This window comes from Colossoma macropomum, unplaced genomic scaffold, assembly GCF_904425465.1.
Source record: "Colossoma macropomum unplaced genomic scaffold, Colossoma_macropomum, whole genome shotgun sequence".
Classification (NCBI taxonomy): Eukaryota; Metazoa; Chordata; class Actinopteri; order Characiformes; family Serrasalmidae; genus Colossoma; species Colossoma macropomum.
In genome coordinates this window covers 16,334,327-16,353,358 of record NW_023494785.1, presented here as the reverse complement: position 1 = coordinate 16,353,358, position 19,032 = coordinate 16,334,327, and the positions used below count along the sequence as shown (strand labels likewise).

The window sequence follows — 19,032 nt, the reverse complement described above, 5'->3', positions numbered from 1 at the left end:
CTTTTTACATTCATAAAGCTAGCTTACAGTTAAAATGTCAGAACTTAAACCAGGGAGATCTTCCTCAGAAGCAATCAAGTGAAATCCTTTAATCTAAGAAAAAGCAGCCCAGTGTATCCAGGTCTCTAGAGGTTGCTTTGTTGCTCAGTCTCATACCTGTGCCTTCTGCATCCCCAAGCCTATTCAAGCCTTATTCAGACTCATGTGAGATTACAGAATTGAGGTGCTGCTTCCTGCACATGTAGTAGAAGTATTTATTTGACGCCTTGCACTGCGCAGTTATTAGTGAAGAGAGCACCTAAATGTGGTCTATGTAACTCTTATTAGAGTGTTTTATAAGTAATTTTTGTTTTCAGTTCTATTTTCAGTACAGTATTACATCGTCACCGTCAGAACAAAACCTCATATCTCCAAAAATAGTGACTTTAACGGGAGAATGAAAAACACATATTTTATATTTTATATATATTCTTATATTATAGTGTAAGTTAATGTAACTAGATTTTATTACAGGTCATTTTGGACCATTTCTGTTGGTGTATTTATCAGAATGTTTACACAATGTAAAGGGCAGCTAGTCTTTTTTTTTTTTTTAAGTTGTAAAAAATGGAGCACATGATTTTGATCTGACAGTGACAACATTGCAGTGTCCAATTATTATTTAATTTTATGTTTTATGTTTAATTTTGTCATCTTTCATCCTCTTGTTATTTCTCTGAAAACACAAGCTATTCTGAAATAGTTTCTCTGGCCCATATGCTCCAACACATTTGTATGTATTATTAATATTAATGTGCAATAGAAATAATGACATGCTTTATTTCATTCATGTTTTATGTGGTTTTATAAGAAGCAATGCAAATAAAATGTTTGTAATGTTACACAAGCGAAATTAATACAGGTGTTCAGAATACAAAAACAGTAGAACTAGGATTTAGATATGAAATTATATATGAAAGTTTCGATTATTTATGAAGAAATCATTCTCAGCATATAACAGCATGTCACACTGGGGAGCCTGAAGCAGTTGAATGTAATTACAGTTTTCTTTTCATTGGGCATTTCAAAAACCTTCTGACAGTATCTGAAACTGGGGTTTAGGCAGGATTAAAACAGGAAACTCATTAATCATAAAACTGACAAACAGACAGGCTAAAGCCTGTACTAGAATAGCTGTAACTACGAGACTAGAGAAATACAGAAACACTAGTAGCTGTTGGAATCAAGAAGCATGACTAAAAATGCAGCAAACATACACTAAACTTTTAAAAATGACACAGAGCAGACTGTTTAGATGATGATGGCACCACCCTGAGCACAGGCTGACTATAAGCCATTACTTCAGAACCTCTGTATGTACTATGTAGGGAGTTTGGAGCTAATCAGAAATTAAGAAATAGGCACAAACACTGGGCTGGGGATCAGTGACCATCAACTACCAACAGTTCAAAACCTTTCAATATCCTCACATCACTTTGAACCTGCATTGCACAATGGATATTGTACATACTGTAAAAAGAATTACATTTCATATAGATTTCATGCATAGCATCATTTTATCCATATATTTTCATGCATAGCATGAAATCATCTCTAACAAAACTAATCTTCCAACTCTGCAATCTGGTTTGGGTCGTTTCACTCCATCTTTATTTTTGTTGTTGTTGTCCTGGGAAACCCCCCACCCATATTCTCCTTCTGAGTGGTCGGCTGCTAAAAAAACATTTGACACCACTGAATGTTTTAAACAGGTTAAACATTTCTGAATTTTGAAGGCTCTGATCAGCCAGAACAGCAAAACTGCAGAGCTTTTTTAAGAGTGAATGCTTGCCAAAGGACTGTGTGTGAACGCAGCTTTGTTTTTTACCCAGTTTTCTCTCTAGCAGTAGTCATCATTACTTCCCATCTAATTTCATAAAATTTCCCAACTAGAATTTAATAAAATAAAAATTATTAAATTTTAAAGATGACCACAAGGTGTCAAATTTGACAATTAAGACTTAAGAGTTTCATTTCAAAATGGTGTATATGCATTTATATTTTGAATTTAGGTTTCAAGGTTTTGAAAAAATTAACAGTTGTGGTATAACGTAAAACAATTTTATATCTCTAATAAACGTGGTGTTAATAATAATAAAGCACTGATATTTCTTTTATGTGTAAAAATGAAAAAAAGGAGAACAAAACCTGTCTCTTACATTTGACTTCCCATTATGTGGGTCAACAAACAATACAGGTCCCAACAACCAATTTAAAAAGAATTAAAAAAAAACATATAAGCTCCAGAACGAAGAATATCAAAACTTAAGAATTCTCAAAATGAAGAATTCTGTTAAAAACATTATGGACCACTTTCAGGATTTTTTTCATGATATATGCTGTTGAGAGTGGCCTTTTTTTCCACATATAAGAATATCAGTGCTATATTACGACTAATACCGCCTTTATTCGAGAAATAAAAATGTGTTTTCTATTATACGTCACTCGTTAAATTTCTCAAAAACACATTACAGCATTTTAGAATGAAGCTTTTCAAATACAGACTTTGAGCTCCCAGAAAATAAACAACAACAAAAAGCATCTATTCATTACTCTTATAAAATCTTATTCAAACGTCTTACTCATACACACGCATGTGTGTACCTGTATGTGTGTGCAGTCAAACTCCCTGAATGAAGAACGGATCACAGCCTTTCTGCTTGTCCCTTCCCTCTGAAGATCACAATAGAGAGACTGTGTGTATGTCTCTCACTCTGTTCATGAGTGCATGTTACATTTCATACTCCACCCACACTCTCATGTGGAATCTCCTGCCTCCCTCTCCTCCCTCTATCCTCACCAATCCATCTCTCTCAGACTTCCTCCTGCCACTCCGTCTTTCCTCCGCACACCTCCTGGACCGGCATTGGCACCTCCTCCTCCTCCGTGCACTGGCTGAATTCCACTGGGCTCTTGCTGACGTTCCAAAAACAGCAAACTGTGGAGCAATCAAGCAGTTGGGTTCAATCATGAAACATTATCTGACTCCGGGTCCAAAAGTCTGAGACCACATTGAAACATTGATAATTTTTTTTTTTCATTTGAACCTGGATATAAACATTTTTTTGAATGTATATATATATATATATATATATATATACACACACAGAGAGAGAGACAGAGACAGAGACAGAGAGAGAGAGAGAGAGAGAGAGAGAGAGAGAGAGAGATGTGCATATACACATAATTGAATTTTAATCAAAGGTGAGCATTACTGACCAGGTGATGAAGACATCGCCCATCCACCTGCAGGTGTGTGTCTGCTGATGAGAATGAAACAGGTAAGCAGAATGCACACACACGCACAAGACAGACTCAGAGAGATCCACACATTTTCTGTGAGAGATTGATTGAGAGTGAGTGGGAGAAAAGGGAGACAAAGAAAGAAAGAGTAAGTCAATATCGCATACTTCTAGTTCTGTGTCTGTGTGTGTCAGTGTGTTTGAAGACAGAGTGTATTTAAAGCTTCAAATTGACATAAATGTGGGAAACTAAACAGCAAATACATGTAACATACATTTAATGGCCTGTGTTTGTGTGTGTGGGTGTCATGGTGAGTAAGAATGCACGTGTGTACATGTGTTTGTTCTGAGATGCTCACCTTTGTAGGGTGCTGAAGTAACCTTAGTTTTGGTATCAGTGGTCATAGGTCTTATTTTTCCTGTTTTAGTTGGTAGTGGTGGTTTTATAGTTGTTGTTGTTATTGTTGTTGTTTGTGTTCTTGCTGCTGGGTCTTCCACACACATGCCGCACTGTTCACTATTGCATATATATCCACTTTTACAGTCACATACTGCATTTCTCGTCGGAGTGCAGGTCTGGTTGTACTTCATATCTGGAACAATAAGAACATATATCACCATGGGCGATTTAATGCAAAGGCTTACATGGGCTTCAGTTCAGGGGGCCAGAGTAATTCCTCTGATTGGCCAGTTTGTTTCTTATTTATTATTATTGTTTAAGTGGCGAAGCTTCAACCACCCACACACAGTCATCAATGATTTTATCATCTAAATATGCAATTCAAACTGCTGACTGTTGATTGGCCAGATTTGCTCAAATGATCTGCTCTGATTCTGATAGGCGGCTATATCAGATGCATTTGACGTGACATTTGAGCTAACTAAATCACTAAAATGTTCAAGCTCAGGAAATACAAGAGCGGAGGGCAAAAAAGAATAAACAACTGAATTCTATTCCGAAAACAACAGGATTTTTTCATTCACCACCACAATCTGAGTCATCAAGGTCAAATAAGCAATCAGTTAGCCCCACTACTCAAGATGCATTGCTAGCCCAGCAGGGAACGGTGGCTAGCTTACTGTTAGCATAGAAGAGCCAAAAGAGCTAGAAGATGAGAGAGACAAGGCATTTAGTACCAGAGATGTTATAAGTGAGGAGAAATTAATAAATGAATGGGAAAGCTCATAACACTCAATGTGGCATCTGTTTATGTAGAAAGTCCCGTCCTTCAATAAAATAGCCAATCAGCTTGCTGTTTATGCTGCAAGCCCTCTTTGTGGAGATCAGAGCAATTGCAGTAGCCAGAACAACCATGGAGCCAAACACAAACATTTTTTTTTTATTGGATTTTACAGGTAATTTCAGGTATGTTTTAAACGGTAATTTAACCTTCAATTTCGAGTATTTTGGTCTCTCCCCATTCAGAGAGATTGGAGCCTGGGGCCATACAGAAATGTCCTATCTTTTTGTCTTAAGTTAACATCTTATAGGTCAAGATAATATTTTTCACAAATTCATATTACAGAAGCAAATCTTATCTTAATTTAGGGATTTATTATTAATTTAGCCAGACAGCTAGCTAACCTACTGTTACTAATGTAAAAAAGGTCAAACAGAACTAAAATACAACAAACTTAAGAATACTGAGACAGCGATTTGTGCTGTCTATCAGACATCGCTGCTCTCCGGTTTCAGACTCCTGAACACTTTAGCTGACCACGCTAACGTTATTCCTCCTAATACTATCTCCTCAATATTCACCACCATCACTGTAATATTTTATCTGATGAGTTTTCATCGACATTAACACACAAAGGTAATAAGAGGGGATGGTGAAGATTGTGTCTGTAGTGTCTTGCTTTTATAATGCTGTTAGAAAAAAACTCATAAAGCACTGTTTTCAATGTAGATAAATGTAACGTCATTATGCTAGTTATAGTGAACTGTGCTACCTGTCTCTGTGTAAAATGACAGAAACAGATGGTTAAAACAGAACTTAAGACACCTCTGGAGTTGTCTTAAAGTTAGGACAGAATTTAGAATTTTTGTCTAGTTAGGAGTTTCTGTAATACAGTTTTTCTTATCTGGAGTTAGGACAAGATTTTGAACTTAGGAACTGTTGTTCTGTAATAGCCTCTGTTCTAAATTCAACCCTAACTGAAGTTGTCATGGTGACTAAACAGATAAGATTTCAGACTTAAGAAGTTTCTGTAATATGTCTCCTGTTCTTGTATGGCTTAAGACAACTGCCCAGCAGCATTGCAAAGATGGCTGTCGAGTGAAAAGACTTCCCTGTAAGGACTACTAATACTTCCCTGTAGTACTACTACTGCATCGATACTTCTACCAACCCCTCAGGCGCTCTGGCAGCAGAGGACAGTAGTGCCCTGGAGCCCCAAACCACTGAGCAGCCCAACTGCACTACAGACCTCAGTGCTAACGATCCTCACAGCACAGAGCCAGGTCGATGATGGCCATGTAAGATTAACCACAGCATGCATGCTTCTTGGGCCAAGAAAAATGTTGAATCTTGTACAAATAAAGAAGTTGACTTTTCTTATCTGCCTCAGAGCACCAACAAAAGCAACAGAGGCGACTATCAATCCAAACAGTCTTTGTGTTACCTTCCCTCTCAAGGGAGTGTTTTTTTTTGTCTGTAAGATATATGGGGAAACGAATGAACGTTCAGACCCATTTTGTCAAGGTTACAATGATTGGAAGCATGCAAATTTACGCATATTTGAGCATGAGTGCTCCGAAATGTATAGGGAAGCTGTGCTTGCCTGCATCAACTAGAGTGCTGATCATGGAATGACTGACACCTAGGTCTAAAAACAATTTGAGGATGAGTGTGAGTATTGGACTTAAGTGTGTAGAGGGTTGTTGCAGTAATAAAGTTTCTGGTAGAACATGGGCCACTGCTGAGAGGTCACATGTAGATGTTTGGGCAGCCTGACAAAGGAAATTACTTGGGCATTTCCTCAGTTAATTAGCCAGTTTGATCCTTTTTTGAAAGCCCATATCGACAAATACACTATAAAAATGCTAGGAACAGGAACAACCTCCTAAACTTCCTAAAGAGATAAACAATAAAAAATCTGACCTTTTTACAAAGGCTTTAACATGGTCACTGTCACAAATATGCTTACTTTTGGACAGTGGCTTATGAATAGGGCAGAATCTTGAATATTTCTTCTTTGTTACATTTTTTCCAAATTTCTAAATGTTTCTGTCATTCATTTCCAGGTTTAAATCCCAGATTTTCAATGTGGCCTCAGACGTTTGGACTCCATTTTAGGTTAATTGTTAAAAATCTATGTCGATTGTTGAAAAATTGCATGCTCATCATGCTGAATTTATTGCCAAACTATATATTTTCTTTGCAGATCCACTGCACTCTTAAAAATAAAGGTTCCTAAATAGTTCTTGGCTTGGTCAGATAGTTCTAGGAAAACTCTTCAATCCATTAAATGCCATTAGTTCAGGTTTTCATTACTCAGTCCTAAAACATAAGGATAACTTTTTGCATTGATTTCCATGTGTTCACTGAGTAATAAGGGCGTTAAAGGACGTTTACATTATGTAATGTCCTTTGAGCTTTAAAATGGTTCTTAATAGACATCTCGTTTACAAAAATTGGTTCTTTAAATAACCATCATTTCAAGGGTTATTTAAGGCATTTGATCGCAAACCAGTCCTGGGAGACCCCCCAAATAGTCCAGATACTTCCTCCAACCTAACTTGCAATGTGTCTGGGGGTCACTGAGAACCAACATGAGAACAACTGCCTTAAAGAACCAAAAGTGGTTTTTCTATGACACCATGTCAAAGAACCCCTTTTGGCACCTTTATTTTTATGCGAGAAATTGGTATTTTTTTCTCCTGTGCTCCCCCTAAAGTCGTAATGTGTATTTCATCTTTACACCACTGTCATAAATACAAATCGCGCTTCGAGCGCCACTCACTCATTTGTAGGCTGATGTGCAAAGTGGTCCATATTGACAAATATGAAAATATGCTTTGGCCTTTTAGGGTTGCTGATCAAAATGAACATATGAGGTGACGCCACTTAGTACAATGTAGTGTGGTGCTTCCCACCTCCTCTGAGGATACCTGTTTCTGTAAATTTTTGACACTGTACACGGTGTAGTGTATTGAAATTCTTTTAGAAGCACTTTAGAAGAACTTTTAAGAACACATTACATAGTAATGCATCTTAGTAGTGCACCAGAAGCCATGCTAGACTCAGCTATTGAGCAATTAATGTTAATGTGATTAGTAATTAATTAGTAGTTCTTATAAGTAAGCCATAGTTACTAATGTGGTCTCCAGGAGACATGTAAGTCTCAGTAGCTATTGTTTAGGTAATAGTACACCACCCTGATTATTAGTATCATCAGTAGTTGACAGCAGTTGCTTAAGTGTTAATGGAGCACTTTTCATTTATTCTTGCTTGGTCCTCTAGTTTTGGAGACTCCTTTTTATTTTTCTTTGACTTTGCCCTTCCTTATGCAAGTGGATTATCTTATATGTAATCTCCTCAGAAATATCTCCCAAAATGAAAAACTTGGCCATTCTGGCAGGAAATTAAATAAATGAAGAGTGTTCTCTGAGTTCTCCACAGTACTGTTCATTTATAGAATGCGGTTATGTTTTGCTTTCTGAGTGAAACTCTTTATAGAGCTGATCTGGCTTTAAGACTACACTTATGTATGTGTGACTCAGTGTTTTCAGTTTGAGCCCGAGACCCTCCCTTCCCCCCAACTGCTGGAAACCCACCGAAGTCGAAGTTAAGGGGGGGTCCCCTTCTTTGGTTAGTGTCATTTCATGATTGCCATTTAGCATTTCAGACTTTTCATATGATGAAGTTGATTCATTTACCAGTTCAGAGAAATGATGGGCAAATACATTTCAGACTGTAATTCTGTTGCTGATCCTGAACACATGTAATGTGTGTGAGTATGTATGTGCTCTGAACTACACAGGTTGTGAAACGTAAGTTTAAAACTTACTTTCTTTGGTGCAGTCTGTGCACAAGAAGCATGTCAATTGGAAATTGTATGTGTCCGTGTAGTAGTCATCTCCACATGGTTCACATTGTGTCTCCCGTTCTTGCGTACATCTCGACGTGAGATACTCTCCTACGCACACGCATACAAACACACACATACAGGTAATGTCAGAGTGTTCTGAGTGATGGTAACACTTATGGTTGCGTGTGGTCGAAGGGCCTCACGTTCTGATTCTGCAGCTGTGTTATATTAGTTATGATGTGTCAATAAGGGTATGTGTCAGCAGTTGTCAGTAAGCATGGTATCAGTAAGTCTTTACTGTTAGGAGAGCAAGTCATCATTTTCAAGAATGCCATGTGTCATTCCTATACACAGGATTCAGAAGGTTACATTTAAATTTTGTTCTATTACTTGATTACCTGTTTTAGAGATCATTGTAATTTTTTTCACAATTTTGGAAGTATACAGCCCTGTAATGCTGGGATATCTAGTCTAATAGGTTACAGTTTTCCCTTAAACTCCAGTTAATATCAGTAATTCTGTCACATACAGATTTGTTTCTCACATTTTGTCGCACAGACAAAACAAATAACAGAACAAGAACAAGCCACATCTTTTTTGCATGCTACAAGTTTCTGGTTCTGTATTAAGTATTTAGTATGCATACCAGGGAAATATATCACAGTAAACTAATTAAAATGATGCTGCTAAAGATTTTAACATTAGAAATGTCCTATAAAGGCATCATTGAATTTAATCACTTAGTTATGTTAATATAAGCCTGTCTTAATCACAGTCTGTCACCTTTGAAAGTTCATATTAACTTCTGTCTCATATTCAGTGGAAAGTGTGGCTGTATTCTTTGCACACTAGAGCCTTGTATGAGTGAATAATACAGCCACATGGGGAATACAGCAGGCCTGTGTCACACTTCACACTTCCTCCTTTTTACTTTTGTTTACATCTTCTTCTGGTCTATGCAGAAACGTGTTCTTCCTCTTGTTTTCATGTTTCTCTTGAAATTCTCTTTCATTTTTCAGTCATGATCCTGAAGTAACCTGCGCATTTTGGCCTTTTCCTGTTCAACTCATCAGCTAATAAGACCTTCCTGATTTTAAGTGACTGTAGAGCAGGACCATGATTGAGAACCTTGGATCAATAATAATGATAAAAAAAATAATAATACTAATATATTGTCATTTCTTTATTGTCTCAAGCATCTGTTGTGGGATTGCTGTCTTTTATTTTTAATTTTTATAAAGAATTCCAATGATTTGTATTTTCAAAGTGTAACCCCAAATCTGCCTGCTCCCTAGTTAGAAACCTGATGTGTCATTTCTGACAATCTGGTCATGAAATATTGCACAAGTACTTTCCCCTTGTATTAACATGAATTTTTCTGAAATCAGACATCACTGAAAAGGTCACCATGCTCTCAGTAGTCTTGCCCAAAAGATTTGAACTGTAACATTTAGAAATCTCTTTTTCATGATATATAATTGTATCAGTATTTCATTAATATCATTAGTTATATCTCAAACAAGCAGAATAAAGGTTAAGCAAAGTTTTGTGCGGTTAAGCAAAGGTTAAGCAAAGTTCTCTGTGAGAACTCACCTGGTGGGCATTTCTTGCAGCACATTGTGGGATCAGTCCTAGGCCATTCATATTCTGTGTCACCATCACAGAACAGCGGTTTGGCAAGAGAGAGGAAGGGTGTTAAGAGTAGGAGACAGCACCACTGAATCAGCATCTGGTTGGGGGAGAGTTACAGGTGTGAATGCATGGACATACGATGAAAATGCTGAGTTGCATATTTGAGCCGGTCCTTTGGCAATGAGATGATGAGTGGTGATGGCATGCTTTGGCTATAATCATATACTGAAGAAAATAAGACAATTAAAGAAATGACCTCTGAATGGCCCCAAACCTCTCAACTTGTGCTCAGTTTTAAAAAGAAATGTTAGCAATATTTGCTGTTGGCTCAAAATGCTTAACTGGTTTAAAACTAAAGTGGGTAATTCAGGTCGAGAAGATGAGAATCCTCCCTAGAATTTTGTTCTAACTGCGTAGACATCTCTGCTGCTGGTTTGAGCTAACTAAAGAAGCTAGGCAGTTGGAACAAAATCCTGGGGAGGATTTTTACTTTCTGGACCTGAACTAGCAGCCAGCGTTCAAAGACTGTCACACAAGCTCAAAGATCCTGGAGCACAAGATGTTGCTACATTAATGAATTCACGTGGGCTTTTGAGACCTTTTTTTCCAAACCTATTCATTTACATCAGACAACATATTCAAGAAACTCTAGAATAAAATCATTCTTGTGGGACTGAAAAAAAAAATGCTGCAGTAAATGTACTTGGCTCAAATGTGTACATCATTTCCATATTAATGAAACAGCCTTTATTACAGCACAGTTCCGTCTTTCAGTTTGCTTGCTTTTGTCAGTAATTGTGTGATGTAATATATTTATCCATGAGGGAATGATGCACTCATTCGAATCAAGTAAATTCAGTGCACATTTTTTTTTCTTCAGTGTACCATGTGATTGAACGCTGACCCAGAAGAGTCATGCAGAGAGCAGCTTCCACATCCACATCAATCAGACCGTACAGAACTCAGTGAATATTTGATCATTCAACCTGAAATACTTTTCGCTTACTTTAACACACAGCCGGTACAGCATCAGAGCAAATGACAGAAATGACGGCAAAATTACAACACATAATTCAACAATGCACTCCCAGAGCCTTACCGTGAGACAGAGAAGGAGCGGGAGATGTGATAGATGTGACTGAGTCGGACCCCTTGAAGACTCTGACTGTGAAGGTCTAAGAAACTAACGTTAGAAAATGTCAAGATGACTCATTCAAATACCAGAATGAGACCACCCAAGCAAATTACTCTGTCTTTTACCTTCTGCCCTCCTTCACTCTTTCCGTTAACATCTACATGTCTTTTTGAAGTTTTATTCCAAAACAATCACCTCTTTTGCAATATTTGCTCTCTCTGTCTGTGCCTCTCTGTCTCTCTCTATCTCTCTCTTCCTCTCTCCTTCTGTCTCTCTCTCTCTCACTCATATACCATAAAAGTCTCTGCATATGATAGCAATCTCATTATGAGTATGAAAACGCTTAACGTTTCACGGAGGACTCATTCAGATCATGAAGTGCTTTGAGGTCAGCTGAGAGTCACGTAACAGCTCTTGTAAAAGGTATGTGTCAGGGGCTCTTTGTAGTTCTCAGAATTAGGATCACAGAGAGAGAAAAGACCACCCTTCCCCCCTGCATATGAGTGCGCTTACAACCAACAGGACTAGTTTATAGGTGAAGCTACATTAGATTGAACATACATTTCTTTCTCTCCTTCTCTGTCTCATACACACATGCGCAGTTTATTTACCACACTGAGTTTATCTCTGTTTCGTATTCACGCTGACATGCTGCTTACTGTAAGAAAATGCCACCAAAGTAACTCTGAACCCTCTTACCCACAGGAACAAGATTAACATATTTAAAGGTCATCTAATATCTCTTGCCTTCATATTTACAGCAAAATAATGAAATTACGATTCAGTACTTTTGCATGAGGACTACAGTTGTACTCAGGTCAATGACACGATGCCTCAATCTTCTGTGCGACTGCATTTTTTTCAGTTAAGAAAAGGTTTAAATGCATAAAAAGATATCATATATATGTATAGTACCTCTCCCATAAATGTACTCACTTTAACGTTTCAAAAACCATTAGTTTACTGTAATTTTTCTGTTATTTGAGGTGTCAAAATATCATTTGTCATGACTGCTGTTTTGAAAATGTCTTTGAAATTACTCTGAATCTTTTCATCTTTATTTTAAGCCCTATTTAGCATGATTTGCAAAGTGTTTTGCAGTCCTGTACAAAATGCAAAGCATCTGTAATGTTATATTCATCATAAATATACTAACAAACTTTGTCTGATGATGTCCATATTATGAAATGTCATGTGGTGTGACCATTAAGAAACGATCACTTTGGGACATTTATACTGAAACCAGTCAAAGGCAGGACGTTGCATCTTACACTAGTTTGTCAAGGACCTATGGAAGCAGAAAGCAGGTTTGTAACTCTTGTCACTACCCGATTTGGACTACACATGTGCGAAAGTGTACGTCAACCAACACAATTTGGACTGCACATGTGCAGTAAAGTGATATTGGAAATGACATACCTTTGTTGCACATGCATAGTCTCACATAGTATCCATATATATGAAGTTACTCTACAAATATATTTTTTGATTATAAAGTTCATAGTTACCTTTTGCGGGAAGCTTGTTTATTTTGTTTAGGTGGCCAATTTTGTGCCTGTAAATTTTGACTGAACTTGAAGATGGTTTAACTTAATGTGGGCCTGCGGAGCACTGACTTAACATGATGCAAGCTGGTTAGAAATTTTGTCCGGTTTACTCTGGCGCTGCAGAACGTTACCATGTCACATGACATTAAAATCTCACAGGAGCAAAGTGGCTGCAGTTGTTCTTCATTCGCAATATGAGGTACAGCATGCCTTTATGACGTGAGAACATCAACCTCGTTGGCTGGAATCTCCAATCTCCAACAAACATGACGTGTGTTACATATGTTACATATTTATTGTAAGAACAGAATTAAAAATGGTTCTTCAGGGGTTCTTTAGTAAAGAGAATGGTTCTGTATAGAACCATGAACACTCAAAGAACCCTTTGCATGATTAACCCTTGTGTGGTGTTCGGGTCTGTGGGACCCGTTTTCAATATTTACCAAAAGAAAAAATGATGCGATTTACTATTGTTTCAACCCCAGATTCCTTGGCCTTTGCTCATTTTCTAGGAAGAATATATAAATTAACACATTTTCAGTGATTCCACACTGTTCACCCCTTACACACTTATATTACACATGTGGTGTTGGGGTGAACCCACAGGGAATAAAAGTGTGGAGGTGCTGTGTCCCTTCACTCTTTTCTCCTCCTACATGGCCTGCTGTTAGTGTGTATGTGTTTGTATATGTGTGCAAGGGTGGACAACATGGACAGGCTGCTGACTGGCTACAGCTGCTAAAGGAGAACCCTACACTGGCCACTTGTGATATTTTAAACATCTGGTATTTTAACATAAATTGTTATGGCTGTATCCAGACCCACCGCGACCCAGAAGGATAAGCGGTTTAGATGATGTATGTATGTATGTATATGTATCCAGACCCACCGAGTAACAAAAACATGAACATCACACAAAGGCTTAAAAGGTTCTGGTGTGCATGGAGAAAGTGCTCTTCAGATTGATGAAGAGTGTGTTTTATATGAATATAATTTTTAAAAAAAAAGGGTTCTGTATAGCACCAAAAAGCGTTCTTCTACTATTACGATGTCAAGCCTGTAACAATAGAAGGACCCTTTTTTTGCACATACCACTTTTGGGATCATTCAATATGATTGACAAAGTCTTTTGAACATCCGATCATAGCTCAAGACGGACTTTAACACAAACACACGCTTGGACGCGAGCGGCTGCCCCTTCGCGGCTTCTCTGCCTCTTTGTTTACCAACACGCGCACGCCGGCGGAGCAGGGGGAAGCGCAAGAGGGGCAGACGCTCCAGGATCACACCTCTGTTTTTCTCCTGCCCGCAAACAAACAAAGACTTAAACAGACGAAACCAGTGCTCAGATCAGTCTATCAACGGAGTCAGGAGGCCATCTTCACACTTCAGGACTGCTTTGAATCCACAGACTGGGAGATGTTCCGTGATGCAGCTGGCACAGACATCAATGAATACACTGATCCCATCACAAGCTACATCAATAAATGCACTGGAGACATTGTACCAAAAATCAATGTCAACCAGAAACCCTGGATCAATGCTGGGGTTCGAGCCAAACTAAGAGCTCTGGTGACCCAGCTAGCTACAAGAAGGCCAGATATGACCTTTGGAGGACCATCAGGCTGGCCAAAAGGAGCTACAGGGACAGAGTGGAATCCAACTATCTTGGCTCTGATCCCAGACGTATGTGGAGTGGCCTGCAAACCATCAATGACTACAAAGAAGGTGTGATCTGTGATAGGGCTCTTCCTCCTCACTTACAGACGAACTTAATGCTCATTATGCTTGTTTTGAGACAACTAACACCTCACTTGCTGAGAAACTCCCAGTAGATGAGGAGAGCTGCACTCTAGCCATTCCCCTGTCTGAGGTAGTGAGATCCTTCAGGGCAGTTAACCCACACAAGGCACCCGGTCCTGATGGCGTCCACAGCCGTGTACTTAAAGCATGTGCCAACCAGCTGGCTGAGGTTTTCGCTGACATCTTTAACCTCTCCTTAAGACTGTCAGTGATTCCCAAGAGCTTTAAAGAAACCACAATTGTTCCAGTCCCCAAGAAATTGTCTGTCACCTGCCTGAATGACTACTGCGCTGTTGCACTGACATCTACAGTTATGAAGTGCTTCGTGCGGCTGGTCAAAACTCACATTTGCTCAACACTTCCAGCCACCATGGACCCTCACCAATTTGCATACCGCTCCAACAGATCCACAGACGATGACATTGCACTAACAATACACACTGCTCTCACTCACCTGGACAGAAAGAAACAACATATATGTAAGAATGCTGTTCATAGATTACAGCTCAGCATTCAACACAATCATCCCTGCCAAACTCATTTCCAAGCTCCCAGACTTGGGTTTGAACTCTCATCTCTGCAAATGGATACTGGACTTCTTGACGAGCAGACCCCAGGTGGTGAAAGTTTGGAACAGCTTCTCCTCCACACTGACTCTGAGCACAGGGGCTCACCAGGGATGTGTGCTCAGCCCCTTCCTGTACTCCCTGTATACACATGACTGTGTAGCCAGACATACATCTAATATCATCTTCAAGTTTGCTGATGACACTACCATCCTAGGCCTCACCACTGACGGAGATGAAACAGCCTACAGAGACAAGGTCAGTGCTCTATCAGAGTGGTGCCATGACAGCAATCTCTGTCTCAACATCAGCAAAACAAAGGAGATGATTGTGGACTACAGGACGCTGCAAAGGGGTGGTCACTCTCCCCTATTCATCAATGGAGCTGAAGTGGAGAGAATCAGCAGTGTGAAGCTTCTTGGCGTACACCTCACTGATGACCTCACCTGGTCCCTCCACACCAACACTATCGTGAGATATGCATCTCTTCTTCCTGTGTAGGCTCAGGAAGTTTGGTCTGCCTCCTCAGATCCTCACCAACTTCTACAGATGCACCATAGAGAGCATCCTCACAGGCTGCATCACTGTCTGGTACAGCAGCTGCACCGCCTACGACCGCAAGGCCCTTAAAGGAGTGGTGAGGACGGCAGAAGCCATCATAGGCAACAACCTACCAGCCTTACAGGACATCTACCAGTCCTGCTGCCTCAGGAAAATCAAAAAGATCCTGTCAGACAGCAGCCACCCAGCGCACAGCCTTTTCACCATCCTGCCATCAGGCAGGAGATTTCGTAGCATACAGGCTAGAACTACCCGGTTAATGAACAGTTTCTACCCACAGGCTGTCAGGCTTCTGAACAAGCTGTGAAGCTGTGGGTCCTTCCCCAACTACCTTTTCACTCAGTCACATTGTTAGCATTATTATTATATCATATCTCTGCTATGGACAATAACACTTTAACACTAAGTCACTTTAAAGAACAATAACACTAAGTCACTTTAAAATGTACATTGTGTCTATACTTTGTGTATATTGTCTCTATATTTTGTGCATATTTTGTGTATATTTGATATATTTCAGTTTGTTTTTTATATTTTACTTTTACTTATTTACTTTCTGTAGAGTGATTACCTGAGCCTCACCACAAGCATTTCAAGGCATAAATGTCCTGACATGTTGTGCAAATGACAAATAAACTTGAAACTTGAAGAACCATTATTTTTAAGAGTGCTTATCTCTGCCAAAAGGGATTTCCTTCTTCTGGCAGCTCACTTGTTTACATACGGCCACCATATAATATAGATTTATTTCCAGTATTTATTTCAAGCACTTTAATGTTGCCTGCAACAAAAAAGGTAAATGCTGCGAGATCAGCCATTGCTGTGAGCTCCATGGGGAAGTAGAATGTGTCCAACTTGAGGGTAGTGTTTTTATACACCACCCCTGCAGTCATCAGCAGTTTAGTTTGACCATTTGTTGAAAACAAATGCAGCCAAAATCATGTGGTGTGCAGAAGTATCATGTGGCGCAACCACTGCAGTGTTTTCCATGCTAGATACGTCCTAGATCCCGGCAGCTTCTGTGCTTCTATATTAAAATGATGATTTATGTACATAAAGTTCTTTATTTTAGTATGTGTCGAATAGATTTTAATGTAAATGAAGTCATTTTTTCTTATATTTTGGAAACTATGATTAATGTTCAATCTTTGTACAATATGAGAAAAAAGCAATTAGCACACATAATTTATTTATTTATTTATTTATAACTATTTCATCTATTTTATCAGATCCTACAGCCAAGCAAAGTAAAAACCGCTCGCCATAGGCAGCATGTTAACTCTGACCCTGCGGCAACCTTGCTACGAGAACAGAAAGGTATGGTAACAACGTTAAAAATGAAAACTATAAATCAATAAACATGAAGTACATATTGCTGTTGTGTGTTTTTATTACCTGGAGGAAACACATTTTTCGTTAACATGTTCATCTGCTGTCATCTGTCATTGGTCCAAAATAAAAGACTATACACTGTAGATTTATGGCATGAGGCTATATTACATTACTGTTTTAGCTACCAGAGAAGAAAACAGCAGGGAAAGATTCTGAATGTAAAGTCAAGTGAGCTGCCAGTGAGAGATAAAAAGAAACAGAGATAGAAACGGAGGGCTGCATCTAGTGCTTACAGGGAAAGGAAAAAGATGGCAGACGCTGTGTTAGACCATACACCGCCATCTATGGAGAACATTCCACCAGTTCTGGTTAATGTGGATGTAGCACAAGAGCAGTCAGAAAATGCAGGTCAAGCTGTGGTAGACCCCATACCTCTGAATGATTTTAATCCACCAGTGAGAGATCAGAGAAGCAATGCATCTTCAGCAGAGGAGCGTTCCAAAAGATTGCAGAATGAGAAGTGTAAACCGGAAAAGATCTTGAGGAATATGAGGAAGCAGCTAGGAGAGACGAAAAAACAAAAGGATAAATTCAGGAAGTGGCTACTGGTTAACAAACTCGCCAAGAGAGGGCTGTTGAAGACAGCTGGCATCTCAGAGTTAGTGAGTATGATTGTATGTGACCCTAAAAACAAAGCATGCATGGATCATGTAAGTCCAAAGTGCTGCTTTGACGATGCTGACTTTCCTGAGGCAATCTGTACTGAGGTTTCTTAGGAACAATGGGAGCAGGTAACTTACATAGAGAGAAAACCTTTGCAAATGTTTTAAAACAAACAAACACAGGCACAATGCAGGATTTAAAATAGCTGTGCCACAAAAAGCTAGATGGTTTAGCCATACACTAATTCATCTGGATGCACCAAACAGAACAGTTTCATGACTTTGTGATCTAAAACAAAATCTCACTGAATCTGAAGCTGTTCTTCACATTGATTTTTCAGAAAACTATGCCTGCAGATGAATACAGAAATTTAAGCTTACCGTTTTGGAGGCAGCCGAAAGCAGGCCACAATACACACTGCTGTCCTCTGCACAGTCTATGGCACCAAATCACATGCAACACTGTCAGACAGTCTCAGCCATGGTGGGTGAGCAGTGTGGGCACCTGGAGCCTATACTGAAATAGCTTTGGGCAACCTGCCCACAGATTACAGATCTACATATAATAAGTGATGGACTCATTTCACAGTGGAGGAACAAAGCAAATGTCTACCTCCTTATTATTGTGCCTTTCCTTTCTGAGTTCAAGCATGTTACATGGAACTATTCAGAAAAGTACCATGACAAAGGGTGCCCTGGATGGCACTGGTGGTGCCATAAAGAGAGCTACAGACTCCACTGGACTTATATGAGATGCTGGCCAAAAAAATCATCTATTACTCACCGTTGGATAAGTGAAGGGAGCATTTAGAAATGTGGTGAGATGATTCTTGGCAAACTAATGGCTGTGAAGGACACCTTAAAAGAGGTTTAAAGAGGTTTTGTTTTCACAAGCTGCACAAATTGGTCATAGGGAGGAGTCATGCAGAAATTAAGACATGCCAATGTTACAAGCCAGTACAAGTAGACCTAAGGGACACCAGGTGCCACACTGAGGATCCCTCAAGCACTCCTGAGCCATCAAGGGAACAAGGCAGTCTTCAAGATTTGAGGGGCAAGTTTGTGATTGTAGCCTATGATTGTAGCCTATGATGAGCTTCCATATGTAGGCCAGATCCTTGAGGTTGTGGGAGAGGTATACCAGGTAAGCTCAATGTGGCAGGCGGGTGAAAAAATCTTCAGCCGCAAACTCCAGATGTCATTTTCTAAACAATTACACATGGTTCTGATAAAACTTTCATGAAACATTTGTGTTCGACAGTGCGATTTTAATCAATTTTGGCTTATACTTATTTTTTGCATGGAATTTGTTTATTGATCTCTTTAAATAGATTTTCCATGATAAATAAATGAGACAGTCTTCATGTCGTTTGGAGTGACCATCGTGTGGTGCAACCAATAAAAGTAAGTTCACTACATTCAAAAAGGCGCCTGTGAGATTACAGAAAATTAAATTATTATTTACAAAAACCCAAAAGT

At 39.1% G+C, this 19,032-nt stretch overlaps 1 protein-coding gene across 4 annotated transcripts; it reads right to left on the bottom strand.

The window, feature by feature from the left end:
• Positions 1–834: 834 nt before the first annotated feature.
• cd27 (CD27 molecule) lies at positions 835–17,552 on the bottom strand. 4 transcript variants are annotated; one of them, XM_036584541.1, is made up of 6 exons: positions 17,324–17,552; positions 9,909–10,044; positions 8,295–8,423; positions 3,641–3,874; positions 3,259–3,375; positions 835–2,977 (listed from the first exon to the last, which is right to left on the bottom strand). In XM_036584541.1, the coding sequence occupies exons 2-6, from the start codon at positions 10,042–10,044 to the stop codon at positions 2,853–2,855; spliced, it is 741 nt and encodes a 246-aa protein (XP_036440434.1). In that variant the 5' UTR covers positions 17,324–17,552; the 3' UTR covers positions 835–2,852. The 4 variants fall into 4 exon arrangements, with proteins under 4 accessions (XP_036440434.1, XP_036440414.1, XP_036440431.1 ...); XM_036584521.1 differs by having other exon boundaries at positions 3,259–3,302; positions 17,324–17,550; XM_036584538.1 differs by having other exon boundaries at positions 3,259–3,299; positions 17,324–17,549.
• Between the last annotated feature and the right edge of the window lie 1,480 nt (positions 17,553–19,032).